Source organism: Sarcophilus harrisii, chromosome 3, assembly GCF_902635505.1.
Source record: "Sarcophilus harrisii chromosome 3, mSarHar1.11, whole genome shotgun sequence".
NCBI lineage: Eukaryota > Metazoa > Chordata > Mammalia > Dasyuromorphia > Dasyuridae > Sarcophilus > Sarcophilus harrisii.
The window spans coordinates 268,721,396-268,748,193 of record NC_045428.1 but is presented as its reverse complement, the minus strand read 5'-3'; the positions used below and the strand labels follow the sequence as shown (position 1 = coordinate 268,748,193).

The 26,798-nt window shown below is 35.6% G+C and overlaps 1 protein-coding gene across 7 annotated transcripts in view; it reads right to left on the bottom strand.

Annotated features, from left to right (window-relative positions):
* PCYT1B (phosphate cytidylyltransferase 1, choline, beta) overlaps positions 1-21,817 on the bottom strand; it is a 106,981-nt gene extending 85,164 nt beyond the window's left edge. Inside the window, exon 1 of one of the 7 annotated variants that reach the window (XM_031959464.1) lies at positions 21,435-21,817. In XM_031959464.1, coding sequence (XP_031815324.1) covers positions 21,435-21,506 — 72 coding nt within the window. In that variant the 5' untranslated portion in view covers positions 21,507-21,817. Of the gene's footprint in view, positions 1-4,301; positions 4,667-21,434 lie in introns of those variants that run through there. The other 6 variants (XM_031959467.1, XM_031959466.1, XM_031959468.1 and 3 more) reach the window with 6 other exon arrangements.
* Between the last annotated feature and the right edge of the window lie 4,981 nt (positions 21,818-26,798).

The window sequence follows — 26,798 nt, the reverse complement described above, 5'->3', positions numbered from 1 at the left end:
ACTACCTATTGCCTATAGGGAGTTAGTTAGACTACTGGTTGAATAGGAGACAAGCAACTAACCAACAGTTTTTTCCAAAGACTTTCTGCTCCAAATAGATATTTCAAATATTGAAGACCAACCTCCAGTCCAAATAGGGAGCGAGGATTGAACCCTTTCTTGCCTAGAATTTTAGCTATAGAAATAATTTTGGTACACATAGCCTACTAGACACAATAACACTGTGAGACAGGCAGGCCAAGTTCAAGTTTAGGGATGGAGGACTATGTTGCTGATAAGGATGATGATCAGCCCATACCATTAACTAGTTTGGATACAGGAGCAGACAGGTCAGCAAATCACAAGATACCCAGATCTAGTCAACCTTTGACCAGACTAATTTACAATTTCATAGGGGATACTGAAGAAATAGTTACATAAATAGCTAGATGGCGAAACTATTGTTTACCTAAGTAAACTATTCCTCACATGTAATTGTATATATTCTTTGATATGTGTGGTACTTACTAAATATTTGTGTAACATAGATACATTTGTATATTTTTTCTCTTTGTCTATTTGAATATTTAGAGTTGTTTATTCATGAACTGTTATGTATTTTTTAATTTTAATTTTATTTTTTGCATTTTCAAATTTATTTTATTTAACAAAACAGAATAAGAAAAAAGAAAAACAGAAAAGGAATACAAAACAAAATGAAACAAAACAAGAGAACATCATCATTAGACGATTAGAACATTAGGGAGGATTCAAAATACAAAACAACAAATACCAATTCAAGAAAGTATATATATTATTAAAAGAAATTATTTTCATGAGTATCCATCTTTTCTTTACTTCCTTGTAAATTGTTCTTTTGTTCTCTGCTGTGTATCATTTTTACTTTTTTTCTTTTTTCCTTTTCATCCCTTCCTCCCCCTTGCTAAAGCAGGCTATGGACTGTTATTATGCATAGCTATTAATGTTTTTGCATTAGCTGTTGGGCCTATTTACATTTATGGATTCTACTATGATGTATATGTAATATGTATTGCATGTAATTTAAACCTTGAGTCACTAGAGAGCTTTCCAGAATTTGGGATTATAGACAATTATGTCCAAACATACCCCAAATGTTTTATTAGATGTTTAATTTAGGGTAAACTGTAAAGAAGTGGTCCTTAAAAGCCTATTACCTAACAACAGAAACAAAAATGAGATTTAACAAAAATGTAAAAGACATGGTCACATCAGGTGATCTTTTTATGAGATATAAATTATTCCATTGAATGATTCAGAAAGAAAGAATTACAACAGGATGAAGAAAAGTAGACAGAGGGTATGTTCCTGAATAATTCTTCCCTTCTCCACTTCCTTTCAGACTATAGACCTCCATGGCAATATCCTGTTTCTTTTTTTTTCCTTCTTGAGTACTTTCATGGGAATCTGAAGCCTTTTCCTCTGGAAGGAGGATGGTGGGCAACCATTATGTATTTTTTTTTTTAATTTTAGTTTGTTTTTTAAAATTAACATTAACCTGTCTGGCATTTGCTACTCAGGATTTACTTAGGAAAACATACTTGGGAAGAGGCAAGTGAAGAGATGTATCTCCAGAAAAGAGATAGAGATGCATATAACTGAAGTGGGTTTTTTTTTTTTAAATCAGAAACCCTATCTTTGGCTGGGGGTTCAAAAGAGAATTATAGATTTTTTGATACTACTTTGCAGAATACAGATGGAAACCTGGACAATAAGTCAAGCAAACCCTCATCACCACATCATCCCTTTAACACTATAACATATAAAATAAAGGAGTTAATTTCTAACTCTATATTCTCTAGTCCCTGAAGTGTAAATATAAAGAATGGGTATATTCATTTAAAGTGGCAAAGTGGACTTGAAGTCAGGAAGACTTTGAGACCTTGGGCAAGTCACTAAATACTGTTTGCCTCAGTTTCTGGATCTGTAAAATGAGTTGGAGAAGTAAATGGCAAACCATTTCAGTATCTCTGCCAAGAAAACCCAAATGGGATCATAAAGAATTGGATGCAATAAAAAAAAAAAACCTAAACAACATGCTCATTTAGACTATAGCTCTACACCAACAAATAAAATTCTCTTATAAGGAATAGGATTTCAAAGAGTGTCTATTTTAGCTTTCTCATTTTATATATGTCAAAACTAAGGTCCAGAGAAAGAGAAAATAATTTCTCTAGGTTGTAAAATCTGGAAATATTTCTAATATACTAAAGTTGAAAGTGATTTTCCAGTTGACTATAGTCCCTATTTAATTAATTCCAAATTTTAATTACCCATGATAATATTAGAAAATTGAAATCCAAACAGAGGCCACTGAAAACAACCAGTTTAACCAATGATTCAACCTCTTTTTCCCACTTTGTCTTAAATTAGAGCTGTGAACAAGGAATAATGTCTGTCTTTCCTTTCCCTCACTTACCCTTCAGGTAGAAACACTAAAGAGTAGTAAAATGATTTAAAGAAGGCAACGAAATACAAGCAAAACACCAAAATAATGAACAGCATGAATAGTCTGTCTCTGACTTGGAAAGTCCTCCTCCTTCTCAACTTTTCCTAGGCAATTCTTTTAAAAATAAATGAAAGGACACTATAGACATATTCTTGAAGTATTGCCATGATTGTCTCTTCACTACTATCCTATAATTATGAAGGATTATTTAAACATTCGTGTAAATTTTTTTCAAAAAATTTGGTTAATTGCATAAATGACTTCTAACATCAGTCTAGTTCCAAACACCTAGTTTAGACCTTATCTTTAAATCTAATAATTTAGAACACTTAGTTCTAAATTGCTGGAGAAGTGTTGCTATCTGCCTTCCTTTATGGGATCTGTGCTGGCATGGGGACTTTGGAGCATGACTGTCCATGTCCTTCAGTGCACATCATATTGTTTTGGAGAAGTGACAGTGATTCCCTTGTTGACAACTCAAGAGTAAGAGGCCCTCAGAAAATACATGGCATTCTGATGGAGAAGAAGACGCCTCCAAAAGAGGAAAGACTAATGAACACAAATCTCCAACATTTTCCCATTGTTTCTGCTTTATTCAAAGTGATCTTAAACCTATTCTTGAATCTTTATTAGGAAGTCTATATTCTCTTTGGGGCCAGACTTTTAGTCTAAGAACATTTAATTTTGGAAGTGTTACAGTACATATTGCCTCAGAAAATTCTTCCATTTCTGCTTGAATACATAGCCCAAACATTTAATACCTTCCAGATCTCAGTTTTCTCATCTGTAAAATGAGGCTATTGGATTAAAAAGAGGGTCTACAGCCTGATTCCAATTCTAAAGAATATGATCCTATGTTTGTATTTCACTTCCAAGACAGAGAGGTGATGGTATCCTGTCTCTTCCATTGTTTAATAGAAAGAGAAGAAAAACAAGACCACCCAAAGTTTTACAGGACTTCCGAAAACAGAACGTGAGCCATCCCTTTGGCATTTCCCAGTTTGAAAGGCCTCACTTTGGGGACCGTGCAGAACGAACCTACAAAGCCAAGATAGGGATCCTGAACAGCAGAAGAGTAATTGACCAAATTCAGGACTCCCTGAATGAAAACCGGTCCCTCCATCCTGAAGGGCTGATACCTTAGAACACACTATTTCCAGGCGCTCATTGTTAAATGAATACAGCTCTTCTCCAAATGGAGCCTCCTCCAGTCCCACCTACTTGAAGCGAAACCCTACCGGTGTACTCTAAATCTTACAACTCATTTCAGACCCAGGTGTGACGGTCATACCCTTTCCAACGCAGCTTTGAGAGCCTGTTTTCTTTTTCTGAAGGTAGAAGTTTTGCCGGCCTGTCGTTTTTCTTTCCCCCAAATTAGCACGAAGCCCACCACCAGGGAGGAGGGATACCTGTGCTCCAATTTAGACTATTGAAGGAGGGATTTCCCCAGCATAAACCAAAGAAATGCCATTTCAGAATCATCCTTTTCTCTTCAGAAGCGAATCCCCCACCTAAGGGTAACAGCATCCCTTCCTTCCCAACACAGAAACATATTCCAAGCAGCCTGTTTCTCACCCAGCCAATGCAATTGTTCCTTATAAGCTAGAAAACCTCCCTGACTGGAAGAATCAGACAGCATTAGGCTCTAGTCGGATTCTCATTTATGAAAATCCTCCCAGCGATGCTTTCCCGACCAGCTAAGACGCCGCCAAGAATTCCTTTGTGACTCTACATTTCTGCGGAGAGAGACAGCAGGCAAAGCCCCATTTTGACACCCACCTATATAGACATGTGTCTGAGCACCCATGCATCTGCATCCTTTGTCTGTACTTACCAGTCGAGGCTGAGGACATGTGTGCTCTATTTCCTCCATGGTTCCTGAGGGAAGCTCATTAGAAAGGGATTTTGGGATACCTGTTTCTGACTCAGCATCAGTGGTGAGCACTGGCATGGCCAGCGAATGCTCCCGGCGCTCTCCCCTTCTGTTGTTCTCCTTCCAGGCGGAAAATGTTTTCTTTGTCACATACTTCCCCCACCCCCCCCGCTTCTTTCCTCCTTCCCTGGAGGGACTGAAGGGTTTGGCTGTTTTGTGGTTTGGCTTTTTTTTCCCTTCCCCTTCTTTCCAGGAGACGCAGGGCGGCAAGGCCTCACTTTATCACTATAACAACGAGCCGGCACTGAAGCAGCTGGGATGGGATACAGTAGTCTCATTTGCATGAGGCTCTCTGGTTGGCTACTGTCAGCCTAGTACCACTCCATTGGAGGTAGGGGCTCTGTGGCAGGGCGGCTGATGCACCCAGCAGCAGAACTTGGGGCTTGTGTATCTCCTTTTAATTTGGAGGCAAGGGGCTGTCCTCTGGCTGAGAGGAGGAGAGCTGCGCTACACAGATAAGAAGGAGCTTGTTGGCTGAGGCGCACAGGGCAACTTGAGAAGCAATACTAGGAGTCCCCTCAGGAGAGGAGAAACGCGACTGTGACCTTGGGGGCACCGAGGCAGCGTCATTTGTTCCGAAATTGCTGCCCCGGGAGAGCCCCGAACCCGAACTCATTATTCAAGCCCACTTTTAGGAATCACTTCCTATGCGGACAGCACTTGGCTAAGGGCTGGGGAGCTACCTGCAGACAAATACAGCTTCACATGAAAAACACATTGGAGAAGTGCCAAAAATGCTTTGTAAGGTCCAAGATAGAAGTTCTCACTGAGGAGGGGAGCCAGGGAAAAATTTGTGGAGAAGATAGCCCAGGGCATGGAGAAAAAGTAGTTTGATGTGCAGTACAGAGTATGTGGAGGGGTGCTTTGTGAGATAAAATCAAAAGGTGATGGGGGCTCCAGGATGTGGAGGAGGTGAATGTCATTCAGAGGGGTTTACATTTCTGAGAGAGAGAGAGAGAGAGAGAGAGACAGAGACAGAGACAGAGACAGAGACAGAGGGAGAGAGTAAGACAGATAGACAGAGAAAGATAGAGACAGAGACAGAGGAAGAGAGTAAGACAGAGAGACAGAGAGACAGAGACAAAGGGAGAGAGTGGGGGGAGGGAGAGAGAGACAGAAAGAGAGAAAGAGAGAGGGAGAGAGAGAGACAGAGAGACAAAGACAGAGAGCCAGAACCAGAGAGACAGAGACAGAGAGAGAGAGAGAAAGAGAGAGGGAGAGACAGAGAGAGAGAGAGAGACAAAGACAGAGAGAGAGGGAGAGACAGAAAGAGAGAGAGAAATAAGAGGTGGAGAGAGATAAACACACATATATACATAAATATGGAGAGACTGAGCAAGATGGATAATAATGGACATATATCTTAATATATACATATATATGGGAGAAATGAATAAAAGGTGGATAGAGGTGAAGAATGAGAAATAAGATGTACACATACATATATACATATATAGAGAGAGATGGATATTTTATATATATATATAGAGAGAGAGAGAGATGGATAATAATGGATATATAGTATAAAATATATATTATATATATATATATATATATATGGAAGAGAGATGAATAAGAGATGCATAGAAGTGGAGATAGATATACATACATATATATATGGAGAGATCACTATATATATATATATGCTGAGAGATGGATAATAATGGATATATCTTAATATATACATATATAAGGAAGAGAGAGATGAATGAGAAGTGGATAGAGGTGGAGATAGATAGATAGATATATACATATACATATATATAGAGAGATGGATACTTTATACTGAGAGAGGTGGATAATAATGGAGATAATGAGATAATAATGAGAGTGTGAGTGAGAAAGGACATTTATTAGGTACTATGTGCCAAGCATTATGCTAAGTTTTGGAAATAAAAATAAAAGCAAAAGCATTTAACAGTCCCTGACCTCAAGGACTTTATGTCCTAATGGAAGAAGATAACAAATTTAGGAAATACTGAAAAGAGTGGGGAGGGAAGAGGAAAATACCCAAATAAGGATAATGCAGCAGATGAGGAGAAGGATATATAATCCAGAAAGAATGGAGATGAGAGTGAGATGGAGTATGGTTAAGAAACTTCCTAAAGTGGCCATGGGAAAAGGCATCATCAGTGAAGAGAGGAATCTTTCCACTGCTCCAGGACAGAGGTTTTCCAGGGTGGCAGTTCAAATTGTGAGGAAGAGAAGGGGAATGGACTCAAGAGTTATTGCAGATACAAGATCAACAGGATTTAGAAACTAATTGAACATGAGAGATGAGGGATGGGGGAGAAAGAAACAAAAAGAGCACTAAGTTTTCAAACTTAGGAGACTGAGTGAATGGTGGAGCCACCAACAGAAATGATGAAGAAAGAAGAAAAAAGTAGGCTTAAAGACAAATAGATAATACATCCAGTTTTGGACTTGTATTTGAGGTGCTGATGGACCATCTTGATGGAGAGGTCCTACAGGCAGTTGACCTACTGATCTAGAATTCAGAAGAAGAAAGGTGTTTCATAGATATAGATATAGATAGATAGATAGATGATAAATATATGCTTAGATTCTTCTCCTCTCCTCTTATGTATAAGAGGAGAGGAGAAGAATCATCGGGATCTGAGTGGTCACCTAATCTAACCCTTTTATTTTATAGGTTAAGAAACTGAGATTCAGTGAGATGAAATGTTTTGCCTAAGCTCACATAAGTGGTAAATAGTTGTTCTGGGGTTCAAACCCAGGTCCTCTGACTTCAAAACCTCAGCATCTAGAACAGTGTTTCCAAACCTTGTCATTTTTTAAAATTTTAACATCTATCATATTTGTCCCCTTCTTTTCATTCATATAGGTATCACCCTAGTTCAAGTCCTTATCACCTTTTTCCCATTAGAAATAAATGCAAGTGAGCAGCTAGGTGGCACAGTGGATAAAACTCCAGCCCTGAAGTCAGGAAGACCTGAGTTCAAAACTAGCCTCAGACACTTAACACTTTCTAGCTGTGTGATGCTGGGCAAGTCACTTAACCCCAATTGCCTCAGGGGAAAAAAAGAAAAAAATGTGGACATTCAAAAAAAGGAGAAAAACATGGAAGAAATTAAATCTATGAATAGGGAAATAATTCATCATCGATGAAGGAGGTGATAAAAAATAAAATGAACAATTTTTGTTACATAAAATTTAAAAGTTTTTCCCCAATAAATCAGACCAATGCAGCTAAAAATAGAGGCAAAGCAAGTAAATGAGCAAAAAAAATCTTTACAGCAAATTTCTCTGATAAAAGTTCATTTCAAGGATATAGGAGGAACTGATTCAAATTTATAAGAATAAGAGTCATTGTTCAATCAATAAATGATAAAATTATATGAATAGAAATTTAAATACTAATAGCCATACTTTTAAAGTGTACCAAATTAAAATTTGGGAACTAATTGTCTTTATGATATTTTTGTTATTAGAGAAATGCAAATTAAAGCCTCTCTTAAGATTTTACCTCACATTTATCAGATAGGTAAAGTTGACAAAAAGGAAAATGACAAATGCTGGAGGAACAATGAGAAAATAGGTAACATTAATACAAATGTTGATACAGTAACACACTGTGAAGTGGTCTAGCCATTCTGGAAAACATTGTCTATGTCCTATGTCCTAAAGATTATTAGATTGTGCATACTCTTTGATCCAATGCTAACTAACACTGCTAGGTTTGTAGCCCACAGAGATCAAAGAAAGAGGAATAGGATTCATAAATACAAAAAGAAATCATAATAGCTCTTTTCCTAGCAGCCAAGAAGTAGATATCAAGCCAGTGTCCATCAGTTGTAGAATGGCTGCATTAAAGTATATGAATATGCTGAAATACTATTTTGTTATAAGAAATGAAGGAAATATTTTCAGAGAAGCCTGGAAATATTTGTATAAACAGATATAGAATGAAGTAAGCTGAACCAGGAGAATAATTTAAACAATAATAATAAAAATGTCATAAAAGACAAATAACTTTGAAAAACTTAAGAATTCTGATTAAAACAATGGCTAAGTATTGTTCTTGAGGTTGCTAATTACTTGGAGAGAAATGATGAATTCAGGGTGCAGATGGAGACATTTTACAGATATGGATGATATGGAAATTTGTTTCAATTGAGTGTATTTTGATATAAAGATTTTCTTTTTCTTTTTCAATGTAGGGGTGAGATAGGAAAGAGAAATAAAGGAATTTTGCCAATTAAAAAATTAAATTAGTCAGGTTTTTTTAAATGCAGGGGAGGCACCAATAGATGATGAAAATTAGGAAATTAGAGTAAGGGGGAAGATGATCATGGGAGCAATCTTCTTGAGAAAACAAGAGAAGATGGTATAAAAAATATACATAGAAGGGTTAACCTTGTCATTGAATAGGGTCACCTTTTTATCAGAAAGTAAAGGAGAAGAGAATGAGGTACGATCATTAAAACCCCATTTTTTTTCTTTTGAGTTAGTCCCCAACTTGCATTTGTCCACCTAGTTTTATCTCAGAGTTCTACTGTTTTAATAAATCAAATTTATTAATAATACAAAAATGAATACAAATATATTCCTAGACCTCTGGGTTAGAGATGGTACTAAAGAAGAAATGTTTTTACCTAAATAAATTAAAACTAGCTTAAATAACATAATAAAAAAGCTTAAGTACAACATTTCACTCTATTTTGCTTGAGCAAAACAGTTATGACAGCAACATTTTTGCATAAATTAAAATTGCCCTTAGCTGGAATAAATTGTACTTATCAACATCAGCAGCTGTGTAGTCATGATGAAATTATTGTTATTATTACTTGTTAGTATTTATAAACACTTTTACTTTCTAAGTGCTTTACAATCACTTATTGTTTAATTATTATCTAATTATTTATTTACAAGCAATCTTACATGTAGTTCAGCTTAATCAAATCTCCAAATGCAGACTTCATCATACAGGAATAGTCAACATATTTTTTTCTCCCTCCCTGAAGGGATATAGGTCCACAGACATATGACTAAAAGACAGTGTGAAATAAAAGCATATTTATCAAGGTATGTGAGCAAAATACTACATTTTTTTGCGGGTGATGCAAACGTTTAAATATCAATTTATAAATGATTTTGTACCCTTGCCCATCCAATTTTCATGCACATCTGACATTTTCATTGGGAAAAAAATTAACAAAATTAAATAGTAAGAGAAAGCTATATATTCTAATTGATAGTATTTGTGAGGATGCTAATGAGAAATGTAGAGGATTTTGTGAATTTTGAGAATTTAGTTTCAAATATCATTGTTCTAATCCAGTTCAGTGTTGAAATATACAATGATAGAGTAGAACAGAATCCAGAGTAAGTGGATGTGAATTCAATCACCACAGAACTTATTTAGAACAAAGGTTCTTGACTTTTTTTTTTGAAGGGGATCATAGCAGTCTAGTGAAGCCTGTGGACCCTTTCTTAGAAAAATATTTTTACACATATACATACAATATAGAGTATACAATATGCATGAACACATACAATATAGAGAATTACAAAAGAAGGAAATTATATTAAGATACAGTTATCAAAACACTTTTTTTTTTTTTTTTAAAGTTCAGGGACCTTAGGTTAAAAAGTCCTGATTTAGGGACTTCTCTTTTTCTGTCTCCATTTTCCCTTTTCTCCTTCACAATCCACCTTACTGGCATTGCAGAGCTCGTTGTATTTAAAGCGGGCACAGAGACAAAACCAGAGTAGCCTTCTTCACTATGAAGCAATACATTGATGAGAGCCTGGAGGTCCTAGATGACCTCTCCAGGGTATTTCTGCATGCAGATTGTCCCCCTTTTACTGTATATACTGAATGATGTCAAAAGTCACTTGATAATAGATAAAATCAGAAAGTTTGATTGGGAATGAATCTATTCTTCGAGGTCAACAACAGCAAAATTTGATTACCTAATAGGCGACACTCCGATCCCCTCATCTCAAAGTTGGTTGTGTCATGGGACCATTACAGACATAATAACTATCTCCAGAATCATTCTTTTGTGGCACACGGATACAGACACACAAGGAAAACCATCTGGCAGGTAACCAGACTCCCCCAAGCTGCTCTAAGCTTTGTAGCTGCTCAGCCACAGAGGGATCTCATTTGGCTTCTTTTGCCATTCCTTCAGTGCCTTCCTGCTTACAAGACTGTCAGTCAGTCAGTCAATAAACATACAGCACTTTTTCTTTTCCCAGAATTTTCACTGGCTAGCCCCTACTTCTACTCCTTGGCTTGCCTGGTTTTCTTCCATATCCACTTAAAATCCTACCTTCTGTAGAAAGGCTTTTGTGATTTCTGCTTCTCCCTCTTGCCCTTAAAGCTAGAGACTTCTCCAATGTATCTTATTATATCTTATTTGCATGTAGCTGTTTTATCTTCCCCATTAGAGATCAGATCTTTCTTTGAATTCTCAGCATTTAGCATGGTACATGATGGATAAAAGGCATTTAATAAATGCTTATTCTAATAATCCTGGCACTGGAGATACAAAACAAAGTAAAACAGTTCCTTTTACCTCAGGGAGTTCACTTTCTCTTTTTAGTACCTTGACTGCCTGATTATAATATTATCCCTTATTAATATGCACTTTTTTCTTTTACGGTGCCTCTCTGGAGAGACATCATATATATATTAAATAGTATTTTTTAATATTAAAAATAGGGCAGAATATTTACATATCCCTCTCCTTTCCAAAGAAGCATTATATATATATATATATATTCAAATTTTTTTTATTTTTAAATATTAAAAAGAAAAAGGACAAAAAAATCTACATATCTTAATCAATGTATCAAAACCTGAAAATATTTGCAGAAAATATTGTGGCAGCCCTTTTCATAGTGGCAAGAAACTGGAAACTGAGTGGATGCCCATCAGATGGCGAATGGCTAAATAAGTTATGATATATTAATGTAATGGAATACTACTGTTCTATAAGAAATGATCAGGAGGATGATTTCAGAGAGGTCTGGAGAAACTTAACTGAATTGATGCTAAGTGAAATTAGTAGAACCAGGAGGTCATTGTACACAGCAATATCAATATTATATGATGATCTATTCTAATGGATGTAGCTCTTTCCAAACAATGAGATGATTGAGGCCCTTTCCAATGATCTTAAGATGAAGAGAGCCATCTACACCCAGAGAGAGACTGTGGGGACTGAGTGTGGATCACAACATAACATTCTCACTCTTTTTTATTGTTGTTCAGTTGCATTTTGTTTTTTTACTCATTTACTTTCTTTTTTTGATCTGATTTCTCTTGTGCAGCAAGAGAATTGTATAAATATTTTTATACATATTGGATTTAACATATATTGAATTGCTTGCCATCTTGGGGAGGGGGGAAGGGAAAGGAGGAGAAAATCTGAAACACAAGGCTATACAAGGGTCAATATTGTCAAATTATGCATTAATATGTTTTAGAAATAAAAATAAAAAGTTAGAAAAAAGAAAGAAAATATTTGCGTTGTAAAAAATTTGTGTATTAGGGTTGTCTTCTCATATCTCTTCTTTCCCACTGTGTGTGCTAATTTTACAGTATTATTTTTGTGTATTTTCCCTTCCTTTTATATTGCTGTGGTTTTCTTGGCTCTGCTTACTTCATTCTTCATTAGTTCAAGTAGCTCTTTTCATGCTTCTCTGTGTTTATTGCATTCATAATTTTTTTATTCCATTATATATATGTACCACAAATTGTTTAGCCATCCCCAATTTGATGAACAACTACTTTATTTCCAATTTTTTTATCTAACAATTTATGCTATAAATGTTTCTTTTTATCAATCAATTGGAACATTTTAGGGCCTTATTTACATAATTCCACATTTCTTTCCAAGATAATTGTTCTGATTCACAGTTTTACCCAATGATGCACTAATGCACTTATATTTCTATAACACCTCCTACATTAACTATCTTCATCATTTATTATCTTAACAAAATTAATTTTTAATTAAACACCTTTCCACCTGTAAATGGGGATTATCCTTCATTACAACCTAGGGTTATGCACTTATTCTAGGGTTATAACCATAGCTGAAAACACTTCCATAGGACCTCTATAAGTGCCTTCAGATACAGTTGATGAGCCCTAGATAATTAAATATAGTCTCATCCCTCATCTTAAAAAAACAAACCTAACCAAACCCCAAAATCTTAAAGAGTAATATTAAGCTTATTCACGCTTGTCCAAATCCCTGTCTTTATCTATGCCTATAGCCTGAATTAGGAAGGAATATAGCATCCTAGAGTATGGTGCATTGGTACATTACCCCAGAAAACCCAGCAAGTGTAAAAAGTGACATTTTGGATTTCTGAATCACCACAGCTACATGTATATATTCATGTGAATATCAAATAAGCATCTCAACCTTAAAGTGTCCAGAATTGAAATAATCACTTTCCTCTATCTTAAACTTGCCCCTCTTCCCAGTTTTCCTGTTTCTATTGATTGTATTTCCATTTCCCCAATTATCTATGTTCAAAAATTTAGATTCATCTTTGAGTCTTTTTTCCTCTCTCACCTTCCACAGCCAATGTGTGACTAAATCCTTTTGATTTGATCTCTACAGTTCTCACATATATCTTCCTCTTCATCCATATTTCACCATCCTGATCAGTTTCACATTATTTCTTTCCTTCACTATTGCAGTAACTTGCTAGTTGATCTTCTGGTCTTCATGCTCTCTGTTCACAAACCTTCAGTGGCTCTCTCCTACTACTGGGATAAAATATAAATTCCATAGCCTGGCACTTACAACCTGTACAATCTGGCTTTCAGTCAGGCAGTAAACATTAAGTACCTACTATGTACCAAGCACTATGCTAAGTGCTGGGAATGCAAAAAAGCAGCAGAAAGTCCTTATCCCCAAGGAGTTCACAACTAATAGAGGAGACAACAAGCAAAAAATTTATCTATGATGAAAGGTATATTCGGGATAAATAGGAAATAATTAACAGTAGAAAGATAGTAGAATTAAGAATTATGGTTGGAAAAATCTTCTTGTAGAAGATGAAATTTTAGTTGGAACTTAAAGGAAATCAGGGAAGCCAGCAGGTAAAAATGAAGATGGAAAACATTTCAGGCATGGGAACAGCCGGTGGAAATGCCCAGAGCCAGGAGATATAAGTGTCATGCTGGTAGAAGAGCAAGGGGACCAGTGTCATTAAATTGAGGAATATGTGGGGAATAAGGTATAAGAAAGCTGGAAAGGTAGGAGGGGGAGTTATTTATAAAGGTTTTTGAATGTCAAACAGAAGATTTTGTATTTTTATCCTGGAGGCAATTGGGAGCCACTGGAGTTTACTGAGTAGGGAGGTGACATGGTCAGAGCTTTAGGAAAATCACTTTAGTGACTGAATGGAGGATGGGTTGATGTTGGAAGAGATTTAAGGCACAGAGCAGGCCATAGCAATAGTTCAGGCAGTGAAGGCCTGCACTAGAGTGGTGTTAAGTGTTAGATGAGGAAAGGGGGCATTTTAGAGAGATGTTAAAAAGGTGAAATCAAAAGGTAGATTGGATATGGGGAGAGGAGAGACAGTGAAGAATCAAAAAATCAAGGATGACATCTAGGTTGTGAGCCTTGTATTATAAGATACTGCCCTAGTCTTATATGGACATGTTACTTACCAAAAGGGACAAAAAAGGGACATTTGTGCAAGAAAAGCAAGAGAAAATCTACTTTAGGAGAAAATGAAGAGGGCAGAAGTGGAAATGGTCCTTCATAAGTAAAAAAGTACTTATTGATATTTAGGATAGCTACAGCACATTATTTCTCAGAAGTTACTTCATACCCTCCTGCTTTTTGACTGAGATTTATAACTAGAAAAAATGAATCTCTTTAGGGAGATTATGGAACAATTGTATATTGACTGTACATGCCATATCTGACAAAAGTGTAGATTTATGCAATCTGTACAATGTACCATCATTCTCCTGGCATCCTTCTTTTATCCTTGGCATCCCCAAACTTAAAGTCGTTTAAAATACTTCTTTATTATTTATATATTATTATTTTTGCTATAAATCAAAGTTTGAAACAAAAGGCCCGCTTCCTTATCTTAGGAATTTGTCATGGTACAGATTATTTCTTCAAAATGAATTCCTGAATAAATGCAGATAACTTTAGGATAAAATCTTTCATGTTACTATGCTAGTTTGGTCTTGCAAAGAAACTATCAAAGTGTATTTAAAAAAATACACTCTAAAAAAACATTATGTGGTTAATGTCACCCAAATTCTTAGATGGAGCTTTTCCTTGGTAATTAAATTTCCTTTTCTTCCCTCTCCTTAACCTACACATGGAGGTTATTAAAGTCATTCTCAAGAGAACTAATTTAAAATGTGATTACTATAGTACAGTGACCCTAATTTGCTATTCATTAAAAAAAAATTTAGCAGTGCTCTGATTTTATTGCATTTTGAATTTCTCTTACTATACTCTAACTATGCATTGATTGCCTCCTTAGTTAATAGACTATGGAGGTAGGGCATTTCTTATTAAACAGGGTACAGAATATGAAATCTTGCAGACACTCCACAGCATTTATTTACATAAGTCATATTGATGGGGTTGATACAATGACAGAGAGAGAAGGAAGGAAATTTGGAAGCTGTCTGCCAAAAAGACAGTTTCCTTTGTTAAAGCAGTCAACTCTGGTATGGATGACACGAGGTCTACCATATAATTATTAAGTAGAAGTCTTTATGTTTAATTTGCTTTCCTATCCCATCTCTATTGGGAAATTTTATATTCGTGTGATGATGTGCATGGGTCATATTTGATATTCATTGTCAATTTTGTATTCATGTGTTGATATTCTTGTGTCAAGTTCTGATAAAGAAGGAAGAAAGGGGTAGAGACAAAGATATTACAATTGTATGTTAAATGAAAGCAGTCAATACTAAGTCTGTATTGTGTATGTATGTTTGAATGTGTATTGAGGATGGGGTACAGAAGTGAAAGCCAAAGGAAGAGAAAGAGATACTGAATGCAGAGCAGAAATCCTTGAAGAGATTGCTGAGTACTTTAATTCTCTCTAGCTATTAAGATCGAGATGGGGATGATGACCAAGTTTAAATAGTTTTCTGTTCAATGGAAATCATTTCTACCAGGACCCCTAATCCTGAGGCTAAAATAACCTAACAGCCACCACTGGCACCCTGGGAAATGACTATGGTATTCTGCCTGAGATCACTGGCCTATGGAGCTCATAGGAATTTAGTCTTTGGGCTGGAAGAGACTGCAGAGATCATATAATCCAGAGGATCTTAACCTGCTATCTATAAACATGTAGTGGACTTCAAAAACATTTTGATAACTGAATTTCAATATAATTGATTTCCTATTTTATTTTATTCATTTAAAACATTATTTTGAGAAGGAGTTCAAAGTTTTCAACAGACTGTCAAAGGGATCCATGACACATAAGGAGCTTAAAAACCCCTGAACTACAACCTCCTCATTTTACAGAGGAGAAAACTTAGGTCCAGAGAAGTAAAGTGATGTGCACCAAGTCATAGTTGATAAGTGAGAGGAGTAAAATTTGATCTTTGTTCCTCAAAATCCAAAACCAATGTTCTTTACCCCAATATTTTAATACTTGTAATTCTGATAGAATTTGTTGTTTATTATTTGGTATTATCATTTACTTTTGTATTATTTTATTGAACTATATTTCATAAATTGCTATTTATCTTCCTAGATGTTTGTCTCATATCATCAACTAGATAATAGAAAATAAAGAGGAAAATAAAGTTTCTGTAGAGCAAAAACTGCATTTATGTTCCTTTGTATTACCCCACATATTATCATATAGTACTTTGCACACAATAATTACTCTTCCTTTCAAAAATTCTATAGATTGATTGATTACTATTTTAACCAATGACGGCCTCACCCTATATTCCTCCTCCTTCCAGTGCCGCCATTACTCAAAAATGAAAATTAGTGTGTGAATTGCTATAGTAGGAGGTGAGAAGAAAGGAAATAGAAAATCTGTTCCCCAAAGCTAATATAAGTTCCTTGTGGGGGAGGTAGTATAGTCTATTTTTTTCCCTATTCCTTTCCTCCCAGTGCTTACTATTGTATGAAGGGCTCAGAAAGTGCATTCTCTATTCTTGCCAAACAGGTCTATGCCATATTCTTCAAATATCCTATATTTATACCTGGCTTTATGGTTTGCCTGCAATATCATTTTTTCCCTCTCTCTTTATAGAAGTCATTATGATGCCTTCCCTTTTGCCTGTTTATATTTTCCATATAGTAAAGATACATCAAATATTTATAGATTGTTTACTCGAAAAAACCATTATGGGGTAGTTTATAGAGGATAGGTTAAGGCAGAAACTATGGCAGACTTTGATTAAATAACAACTTTTCAGTGCCCTAGGTGATTCTCAAAATTGTAAATTGTCAGGCTGGTGCTGGCCTACATTAGTAGAGGGAGATTCCTTCCTCATCCTGGGTTCCCTATAACAATGAAATCATAGGTCCAGAACAAAAAACAAAGAAAATATCTCCTAAATTCTTATTTTGACTTTATGAGAAAAAAATTTTAAATATAAAAAGATATGTTGCTATTTCTACTTGATTTCTTAATTTGTCTATCTTTTCATCTATTCATTCATTCATTCGTTTGTTTATTTATTTTGAGGGAGGGCAGAAAGGGTAAGAGTGCATGAATTTACAATTTAGAGAACAAAAAGTTTTTTTCTTTCATGCCCTGAGAGGGTAGATGGAGTGGGAGAGGATTGAAGAGTTGAGAGTCGGGGTATTTTTACAACACATGGATCCATTGTGGGAATAGAGCAAAATTGCTTACTTTTATGCCAGTTCCCACTTTAAGTGGGTGTTAGTTCTGGGGCATTAAAAGCTAAACCAGACAAATAATAGAAAGTAGAACAGTTCTGTTTCTCTCCCAGTGACTGGCACTAGGAAGGGAAGGGGAAAACCATTTTTTAAAGGGTCCTCTCAGGACTAGCCAGCCTCTTGTTCCACAGCTTTCTGTATTCTTGTGGGGTGATTCAGTGAGCAATCTGAGGAAAGAGAAGTTGGCTGACTGCCAATTTCTTTTTCTGAGCACCCCAAAGAAGATAGGAATAGGGACTGAATTTGTGATTTCATTTGTATAAAAGTATATAATTCCTATAAGACACAGCTTATTATTGTGGTTAGAAGACTGATGAGAGCCAAGAAAACCTGAATTCAAGTCCTGTAACTAAGAAAATCACTGAATCTCTTAGTCCCCAGGCAACTTTCTAAAACTTGGAATTGCAGAACTATTGCTTATTTACCTCTATAAAAAGAATTTCCTTATGTTTATGAAATTGCAGATCTCCCAATCTCATCTTTTCCCTCCTACCCTACAAAAAGGCATAAGCAGTTTTGGTCCAATAGAATAGATGATGAAATATACTCCTCTCTTCTCAGAAGATAGGTAGTGTTCCATGGATATGAGATATTGTGTAAAATATAAGGCTTTGTCACTGTGTTGTTGGTTTTGCCTGTTTGTCCCAACAGAGGATTTTATGGATGATAAAACTGGTAGAGAAATGTCTAGAAATGAGTATGATATAAAAAACAAAACCAATGAACTTTTAAAATCATAGCTTAAATCACAAGAGCATAAAGAAAGAACTTTTTACATGAATCTTGTGATTCCAATGCTAAAGTCTCTACACCCTATGAGGGTCAATATATCAATAGCTCTCTTGCTTCAGTGCATTCACATATATAATTCTTTATGCCGGAAGTGCTTTCCCACAAACTTTTCATTTGTTGAAATCTTGTCCTTTAAAATCCAAACGCCATCTCTTCCTGATCTTTTGGTTGATAGTGGTCTTTCCCTATATCTCTCTAAAGAATGATTCCAGTTAATTTTAGATTATTTTTCCATACTATATGACTTTCTTAGCACTGAATTTTAGAAAATCAAGTTAACTGGTGATATTTAGGGCAAAACGATTAGCTAGACTCACATAGGATAATTTATATCAAATTAATAAGTAACTTATATTGTGGTATATTGGTATGTAAGTACCTTATATTGTGGTATAGACAAGAAACTTAATTCTAATGTCATTGTGTTCCCTGTTTGGAGGCTTCTTAGATATCTATTATCAAATAGTTAAGCTCATTGAATTGCACATAGCAATTGTTTAATTTTTTTAATCACTAAAATAAAATGATATAGAATTAGGAAGATGAGAAAAAAGAAAACTCAGAATCACAAAATTTTGGAGTGTGAAAATGATTATCTAGTTCAGGGACTCTTTTTTGTGTATCATGAAACTCTTTGGCAATCTGATGAAACCTTTAGATACCTCAGAATATTGAAAAATTAATAATGGAAGAAAATGCTGTTTCATTTGGAAACTAATATATATATTCCCATTTAAGTTCACAGATTCCCTCTAATCTATATATGGAAAAAGAACCCCTGATTTAGCCTAATCACCTCATTAACTACTATCTACAGGACAAAACTAAGTTAATCAACCCTAATTCTAAAATAAAATAAGACAGAAACATTTTTTAAATCAAAGAAATAAAACATCTCTAGAACAGAAACAACAAAGTAAATGTAGGTGTGCTACTTCTTAATGTATCTCATTAGCCATAGTTTAAGCCAGCTGTCCCTTTCCATTTTCTGATATCTTTTGTCATTTTCAAACAATTTTAAAAGCATTGTTTTAATTAACTTTCATCCCATTTCTTTAGTGACTTTATGACTTTAGTGACAGAAATAAAATCCAAACTTCATTGTCTGTCATTCAAGGTTTTCCACCTTCTAAACCACCTATTATCTTACCTTTCCAGCCTTCATTCATACTGATCTTCTCTATACATCCTATGTTCCAGTCTTAATAGGTTACTTTAAAATATGATCAAAGGTCTGATGTTTCTGTGCTTTTCTGTGCCTGATATGCTTTCCCTTAAGCGCTTCAAATTCTTCATCTGTTGAAGTCCTGCCTATCCTTCAAAATACAAATGCTACCTCTTCTATGTTGCCTTCCTTGATTCTTCGGTTGGGGAGCTACCTTTGTATATCTCACATCATTTTGTTTTTTGATTCTTTAATGTGATTATCATATAATTTGACAGACTAAGTTAACTTTGCCTATTGACATCACTTTCTTTACTAGAGTATAAGCTTTATAAAGGTAGAGAGATATTTTCTCTTTCCCTCTGTATATAGTAAGTGTAAAATTTCTTGAGTAAGTGAAATAGATTAAAAATAATCTACCACCCCCATTTGGAAGATAAAATGATAAGATAAATGAAGTATAGAAAATCATAAAAAACTGTTTTGGCAGGATAAACCATGAAATAAGGGGTAGGGGGAAGTCTCTATTTAGAAAAGGCATAGGGTCTCTTTCTTCAAAAGTTACCTGATGTCCAGAATTTATGCCCATGACAATGGGGGCAAAAAAGATTAAACTTTTCCCAATGGCACCCAGAAATCTCTATAATAACTAGTGTGACATCGAATGTTTGTGGCAGCCCTTTTTGTAGTGGCTAGAAACTGGAAACTGAATGGATGTCCATCAGTTGGAGAATGGCTGAATAAATTGTGGTATATGAAAATTATGGAGTATTACTGTTCTGTAAGAAATGACCAACAGGATGATTTCAGAAAGGCCTGGAGAGACTTACACGAACTGATGCTGAATGAAATGAGCAGGACCAGGAGATCATTATATACTTCAACAACAATACTAGATGATGACCAGTTCTGATGGATCAGGCCATCCTCAGCAACGAGATCAACCAAATCATTTCTAATGGAGCAGTAATGAACTGAGCTAGCTATGCCCAGAAAAATAACTCTGGGAGATGACTAAAAACCATTACATTGAATTCCCAGTCCCTATATTTATGCACACCTGCATTTTTGATTTCCTTCACAAGCTAATTGTACAATAATTCAGAGTCTGATTCTTTTTGTACAGCAAAATAATGTTTTGGTCATGTATACTTATTGTGTATCTAAGTTATATTTTAATATATTTAACATCTACTGGTCATCCTGCCATCTAAGGGAGGGGGTGGGGGGGGGGTAAGAGGTGAAAAATTGGAACAAGAGGTTTGGCAATTGTTAATGCTGTAAAGTTACCCATGTATAAATCCTGTAAATAAAAGGCTATTAAATAAAAAAATAAAAAAAAATAACTAGTGTGACATGAAGGCTTCCCTAACTCTTTGTAATAAAACAAATGATAAGCTTTCAATATTCAAATTTTCTGGAATTAAAGAAAAAATTAAGCCAACAGAAATGGTTTAACTTTTTAGGATCTAGCAATCATTTTATTTAATTTAATAGTCAGGGATGAAGAACTACTTTATGCAGCAGACAATAATTAGATCAGGGGTCAACAACTTTCAAAAGCATTATAATGAAGCTCTGATCCCTGTTCTTCTATAAGTCAGGATATGGAAGATGGGGCACACCTATGACTAGGCTCTGAGTTTTTTAGGTCGAGGGGTATGATTGACTTTATATATATTCAGAGGAATTTAAAAGGCATGGAAAGGCTTCCCTCTACCCAAATATGCACCAAAATTCTAATGAGAGACTCATTTAAATCAGTGTGTCCAATTTTTAAATGTTACCCCTACATATCAAAAGAACCTTCTTATGTTCTGAAAATCCCAAAGCATAGACCCTGAAGAAAGTGTCTTTATGAGAGTTCTGTATTCTCTTTGACAGTGATGTTTCTTAGTTTATGTCTTAATAATAATGTATTAAAATATTTCTTTTATCAGGCACACATGTAACAGTAAGGGAGGAAAGAAATGTTGGTCTTAATTTAGCTTTCCTTTTATCATTCGTCTAACTTAAATACAGAATTGTAATAGTTTACTTTTAGTATAGATAGAACAATGAAGCATATTATCTTTTACACTCACAGAATACTGTATTATTAACTTAAAAAACCATTTTGATAGCTTCTTAGAAAGAGAAGAAGCCACATTATGAGAGAAGCATTCATATTACCTTGTGTGATAATTTGGGGGTATAGATGTCCCCCATCTCCTCTTCTGCCCTGCATTCCTGGCAGCCTACCATCTTCACTGTTGGATTCTTTTATAGCTTCAGTCTTGGTCTGCTTCCTTTTCCTCAGAACTGTTCTAATATCTCTTAAAGCAATGAAATTCCCGTCTTTTGTATCGAAAGCAGCTGACCCAAGTTTATGCTCACTTCATCTATCCAAAGAAAGCTTAAAGATGAACTCAGCGTAGTTATCAGTGTTAAAAACAATGAATCAATTAAATCCAAAGTTGTGGGTACTGTACTTTAACCCCAAATCTTCAGTCTCTTCTGTACTGGAGTTCATTTATACTTGCTGTGTTCTGCCCAATAGTCCTACTGTTATGCTGGGGCTACAATGAATGGTTGTGCAGGGACAGGCAGCTAAAGCTGCATTCTTCTTTTTTTTTTGGTCATTGTTTAATGTGCCCTATCTCTCACTGGAGCTGTGGCAACAAATTCTTTCTGATGAATAAACTGTGTCATTGTGGGCCAGCTTAACTACTTGTGCTGTCTGAATGGCAAACATTCTCTTTTTCCTTCCTTCCTTTCTTCCTTCTTTCCTTCCTTCCTTCCTTGCAAAACTTGGTCAAAAACTAAGAGTATAACTGTCCTCTTCAGATTTTTTTTTAAAGATATGAAACTTCTATTCTTCCTCTTTATCAAACTTATTTAAATTTATTCTGAACTCAAATCAGTCTAGTAACATTTTTGCTCTTACTCTTTAAAAACAGTTTAAAAAACAAATATTAAGCATTATGCCAGAATTCTAATTGCTCATTTTAACAGCATTGGTGTTTCAATATGATTTTTATAAAGGTATTTCCCTCTTTGAACAACTGTCATATGGTCATAGCAGTTGTAATGGTATAAGTAATTTACACTTATATAGTATTTTATGTATGTATGTATCTAACTTAAGATTCATTTAGTCCTTTAAATCTTTTGACACTATAATAATAATAATAATAGCTAGATTTAGTATTTTAAGTTTTGCAAAGATCTTTACCTATATAATCTTATTTGCTTTTGACAACAAGGCACAGTACCTTGCACATAGTTGATTGTTACTTGTCCTTTGTTCTTGAAGAGGACCAAAATGATATCATTATGTTGGAGTCCAGTTACCGTGTGTCTGACTGTGGCTGATCAAAACATTATGAGCTCAGAATGCTCTGCCACAAGTCGGACACAAATAGACCTTTTTTTTTTTTTTTTTCATTTAATAGCCTTTTATTTACAGGATATATACATGGGCAACTTCACAGCACCAACAACTGCCAAACCTCTTGTTCCAATTCTTCAACTCCTACCCCCCCCCCACCCCCTCCCCCAGATGGCAGGATGACCAGTAGATGTTAAATATATCAAAATATAAATTAGATACACAATAAGTATACCTGACCAAAACGTTATTTTGCTGTAGAAAAAGAATCAGACTCTGAAATATTGTACAATTAGCTTGTGAAGGAAATCAAAAATGCACGTGGGACACAAATAGACCTTATGAACATTTGGGGTGGTTTCTTAACTTTGTGCATGTTACATTTCTTCTGAGCTAATTCAATTTTATTTTGTTCATAAAGCACAGCACTTTGTCAGATGAGGGCACATCATGCTGAGCAGTCCTGTGCCAGTGTCTCCCATGTCATACAATTGATTCTAAAATTCTTAAGTTTTAAGAACTTGCACATAATAAGCACATAATAAATATTTGTTAACTGACTAACAACCTGATGATGGAGGTGCTACTTATCCCTATTTTACAGAAGAAGAAAGTAAGACTGAGCGAGGTCAAAAGACTTTTCCACACCTACACAGCAAGTGTTTGAGCTTAGATTCAAACTCAGGACTGCCTAAAGCCAAGACTGTTTTCTAGAGGACTTATTCTGAAAGAGTCTGGAGCTTTAGCTCCTGGAAGCTGAAAGTCACAAAATATTTCAGATCAGGGTTAATTCTAGGAGCCAACTTGATGAGGTCAAAATCAAAATGAATGTTGCTAAAGGATTTACTGTTAACATCCTTGTATAAAATACAAGCAATCTAAACCTGTTTAGTTTTCATTTTCCCTTTCCTTTCCACATTTAATTAATTTCTAAATCCTGATGCTTACACCTCTACAGTACTTTCCAAAATCTTCCCTTCTTCTTTATTTTATAATCAGTCAAATATACATTTTCATTACTACATGTCTAGATAGCTGTAATGTTCTCCTTACTAGACATTCCACCTCTATCCTTTTCTCTCTCCAGTTCATGATTTATTAAAACCCTTTGTGTACGCATCTAATCATATCACTCTTTTGCTCAAAATCCTTCTATGTCTCCCTATTGACTACAAAGTATTGCTCCAACTATATTTGGCCCTCCATATCCTCATTGCTTCCCTATTTGAGAAATTAGTATCTGGTTTTAAAAATGCCTAAGAAACAGAAAAAAAAAAAAACATAGAAGAAATGGAATCTGAGAGAAGTCAAATGAGTTGTCCACAGTTGCATGGCTGGTTGTTTCTAGAGTTGGATTCAAACCACAGCACTTTCAAACTTCAAGTCCTTCATTCTTATTGGTCATGTTCAACAAAAATATTAATAGCTTTGTAGTGGCAAAGAGCTGAAAACTAAGCAGATGCCAATCAATTTGGGCATGACAGAAAAAAATTATGGCATGTGAATGTAATGACAAAAAGAATGGTTCCAGAGAAATGTGGGAAGATTTAGATCAACAAACACAATATGAAGTGAGTATAACTAGGAAAACAATTTATAACATAAAAAGATTGTAAAAATGAACAGCTTTGAAACAATTAAGAACAATACTAAATTTGATTCCGGAAAAAAAAAAAAGATGAATACTACCCACCTCTTGCCAAAGAGATAGAAAATGAACTAAATATGTGGGAGGAGACATAGATTTTCAGAGATCAGGGAAGTTGAGAGATAGAGATGAAAGGAGATACAATTCCAGGCTTGGGACACAGTGAAAATACCCAGACTTAGGAGATTCAATATCTATCTTGTAGGGAGAACAGCAAGTGGTCCTAGTGTATAATAATAAATGCAAGGGAGAAACCAGAAGATGTAGAAGTGAACTGGTTTCTTGGCCACTGTCCCAATCAATGAGGTTTTTGAAAATTACCTGTTTTATCTACCAGTGTGGACTTACTATGGCTTCTGCTTTCCAGACCTGATGTGCCCAGCATGCCAGTTCCTGCTCTTGCTTCTGTCCTAATGTCATCTTGCTCCCTGCCAAAGGTTCTCCCAGAACAACAGCAGCAGAAATTTGTGGCTGCTGTCAGCATACATTTTGAAAGTTCTCATCTCAAGGACAAATAGCAAGAAGCTCAAATGAACAAAGGCAGACCTGTGGGCAACATAGTCTAAATCTTCCTCCATTATCTCAGATGGTTTTGTCTTGCTATAAAAGTATGCTCAGGGTAATCCTGATAGTCTTCTAATAAGAGAGGGGAAAATATATATTACAAGTCCCAAGGGCCTGACAACTTTCAAAGAAGCAAGTGTGTAAAACAGAGTTTTAGGAGCATGCTCAAATGGTCTGCTTTTCTGCCTCCTCTATCACTCAGGAGTTTGAACAATGGGAACCTTGGAGCCAGGATTCCAGGGGGATGTTGTAGTAAGCTAGCCTGGCAAGGAAGCCCTAATAAGCCATGATACTTGGGACTTAATAAGTGTGTGTGGGGGTGTGTGTGGTCTTTGAACTTGGAACTGAGAATGTGCTGTATAGAAATCAAATTAAGCTTTTTTTTATATTTGTTTTATAACTTTGAAGTAAATATTTCTTTGTAAAAAGTAATGTGATTAAATGGAACTAGGGTGCCAGGAAGCCTTCCTTCTACTTGAGGGAACACCATTAGTGAGGAGGAAGTCATTTGCAGAGAGCCTAGAGATTCTACCACAATTCCCTTAATGTTATTGGAGAACCCTGGGGAAGAAGCAGAAGGCAACATACCAAATCTTGAGGTAAAAGAGGCCAGAACAACCAATTTTACATGTTGGATCTTATCCGGGATAACAATCAGTTCTTTGCTTTTTTGGGAAAAGATGGAGAGAGTCTCCACCAGTGACTTTTTGTTTTAGATAACTCTAGACTAGAGAACTAGAGAAAGATGAAGATTCCTCCATATCTGATGAAAATCTCAGAAATCATCAAATACACACACACACACACACACACACACATTGAGTCCTAAGTACTTTGACTTCTTAGGGCTCCCTTGCCAGGCTAGCTTGCTACAATATCCCCCTAGAATCCAGGCTCCAAGGTTTCTACTGTTCAAACTCCTGGGTGAGAGTGGACATATATGGGACTCAGAAAAGCAAGCCATCTGAGCATATCCCTAAGACCCTATTATGTACTTCCTTCTCTTTGAAAGTTAGCAAAGGTTAATGATCTCATCATAAAATCCAGAGGCCTTTATATGTTACGCATAGCAATGGGGTCTATAAAAATTGGAAAGATATGGATGTGTATTGATCACAGAACTTTGAACATGAATCCTAAGGCGGGTCGGTTTGCTACACCATGCCCTGCACTATTTGCTAAGGCAGACAGTGATTTTTTAGTCCTGGACTTCTCTGCAAGACACTATCAGATCCCTACATCTGAGAAAAACAAGAATGAATATTTTTATCTGTCCACTTGGATTTTATCAGTTTGAGGGAATACTTCCCAAACATCTTGGGGGCACCAGTATCTTTCAAAGACTGAGAGAAAGCATGGGACATAAACTATTTGGAAGTGTTAGTGAATTTTGATGACACTGGTAAGACATCGGATAAACATGAGGAGAAACTTAAAATGTTTTATTGGCTGAGAGAAGCTGGTTTGAAGCCATTAATTTACAAATGCCAGTTTTCAGAGCTTCTGTTAAGAATGTGGGTCACTTTGTTTCCCATCAGAGAAAGTGCTTCTCCAGTAATCACCCCCATAAAATCTTAAAGACAATAAATTTGGGGGGATTTGGCAGTTACTATCACAAATCTGTTTTTGAAAAAAAATCCTATGTTGTATTTGTTAACTTATTAAATGACTTCACTTATAAACACATGCAATTGTAGAGCCCCAGAACCAGAAAGGCAAAATTACTTTAAAGTGTACAAAATCTTTTGGAGATAAATGGACAGACAAATGTGAAAAAGCTTTCAAGAACTTAATCAGTGGCTGACCAACATGCACCAGTACTAGCTTATGTTGACCCAAGTAAACTCTTTTTTTTTAAATATAGAGTCTATTTTGGAAAGTTTGGGAACCATCCTATACTAGTAAAGAGATAGTTACTAGAAGCCAACAGCATTTGCCAGCAGAGGTTTGACTG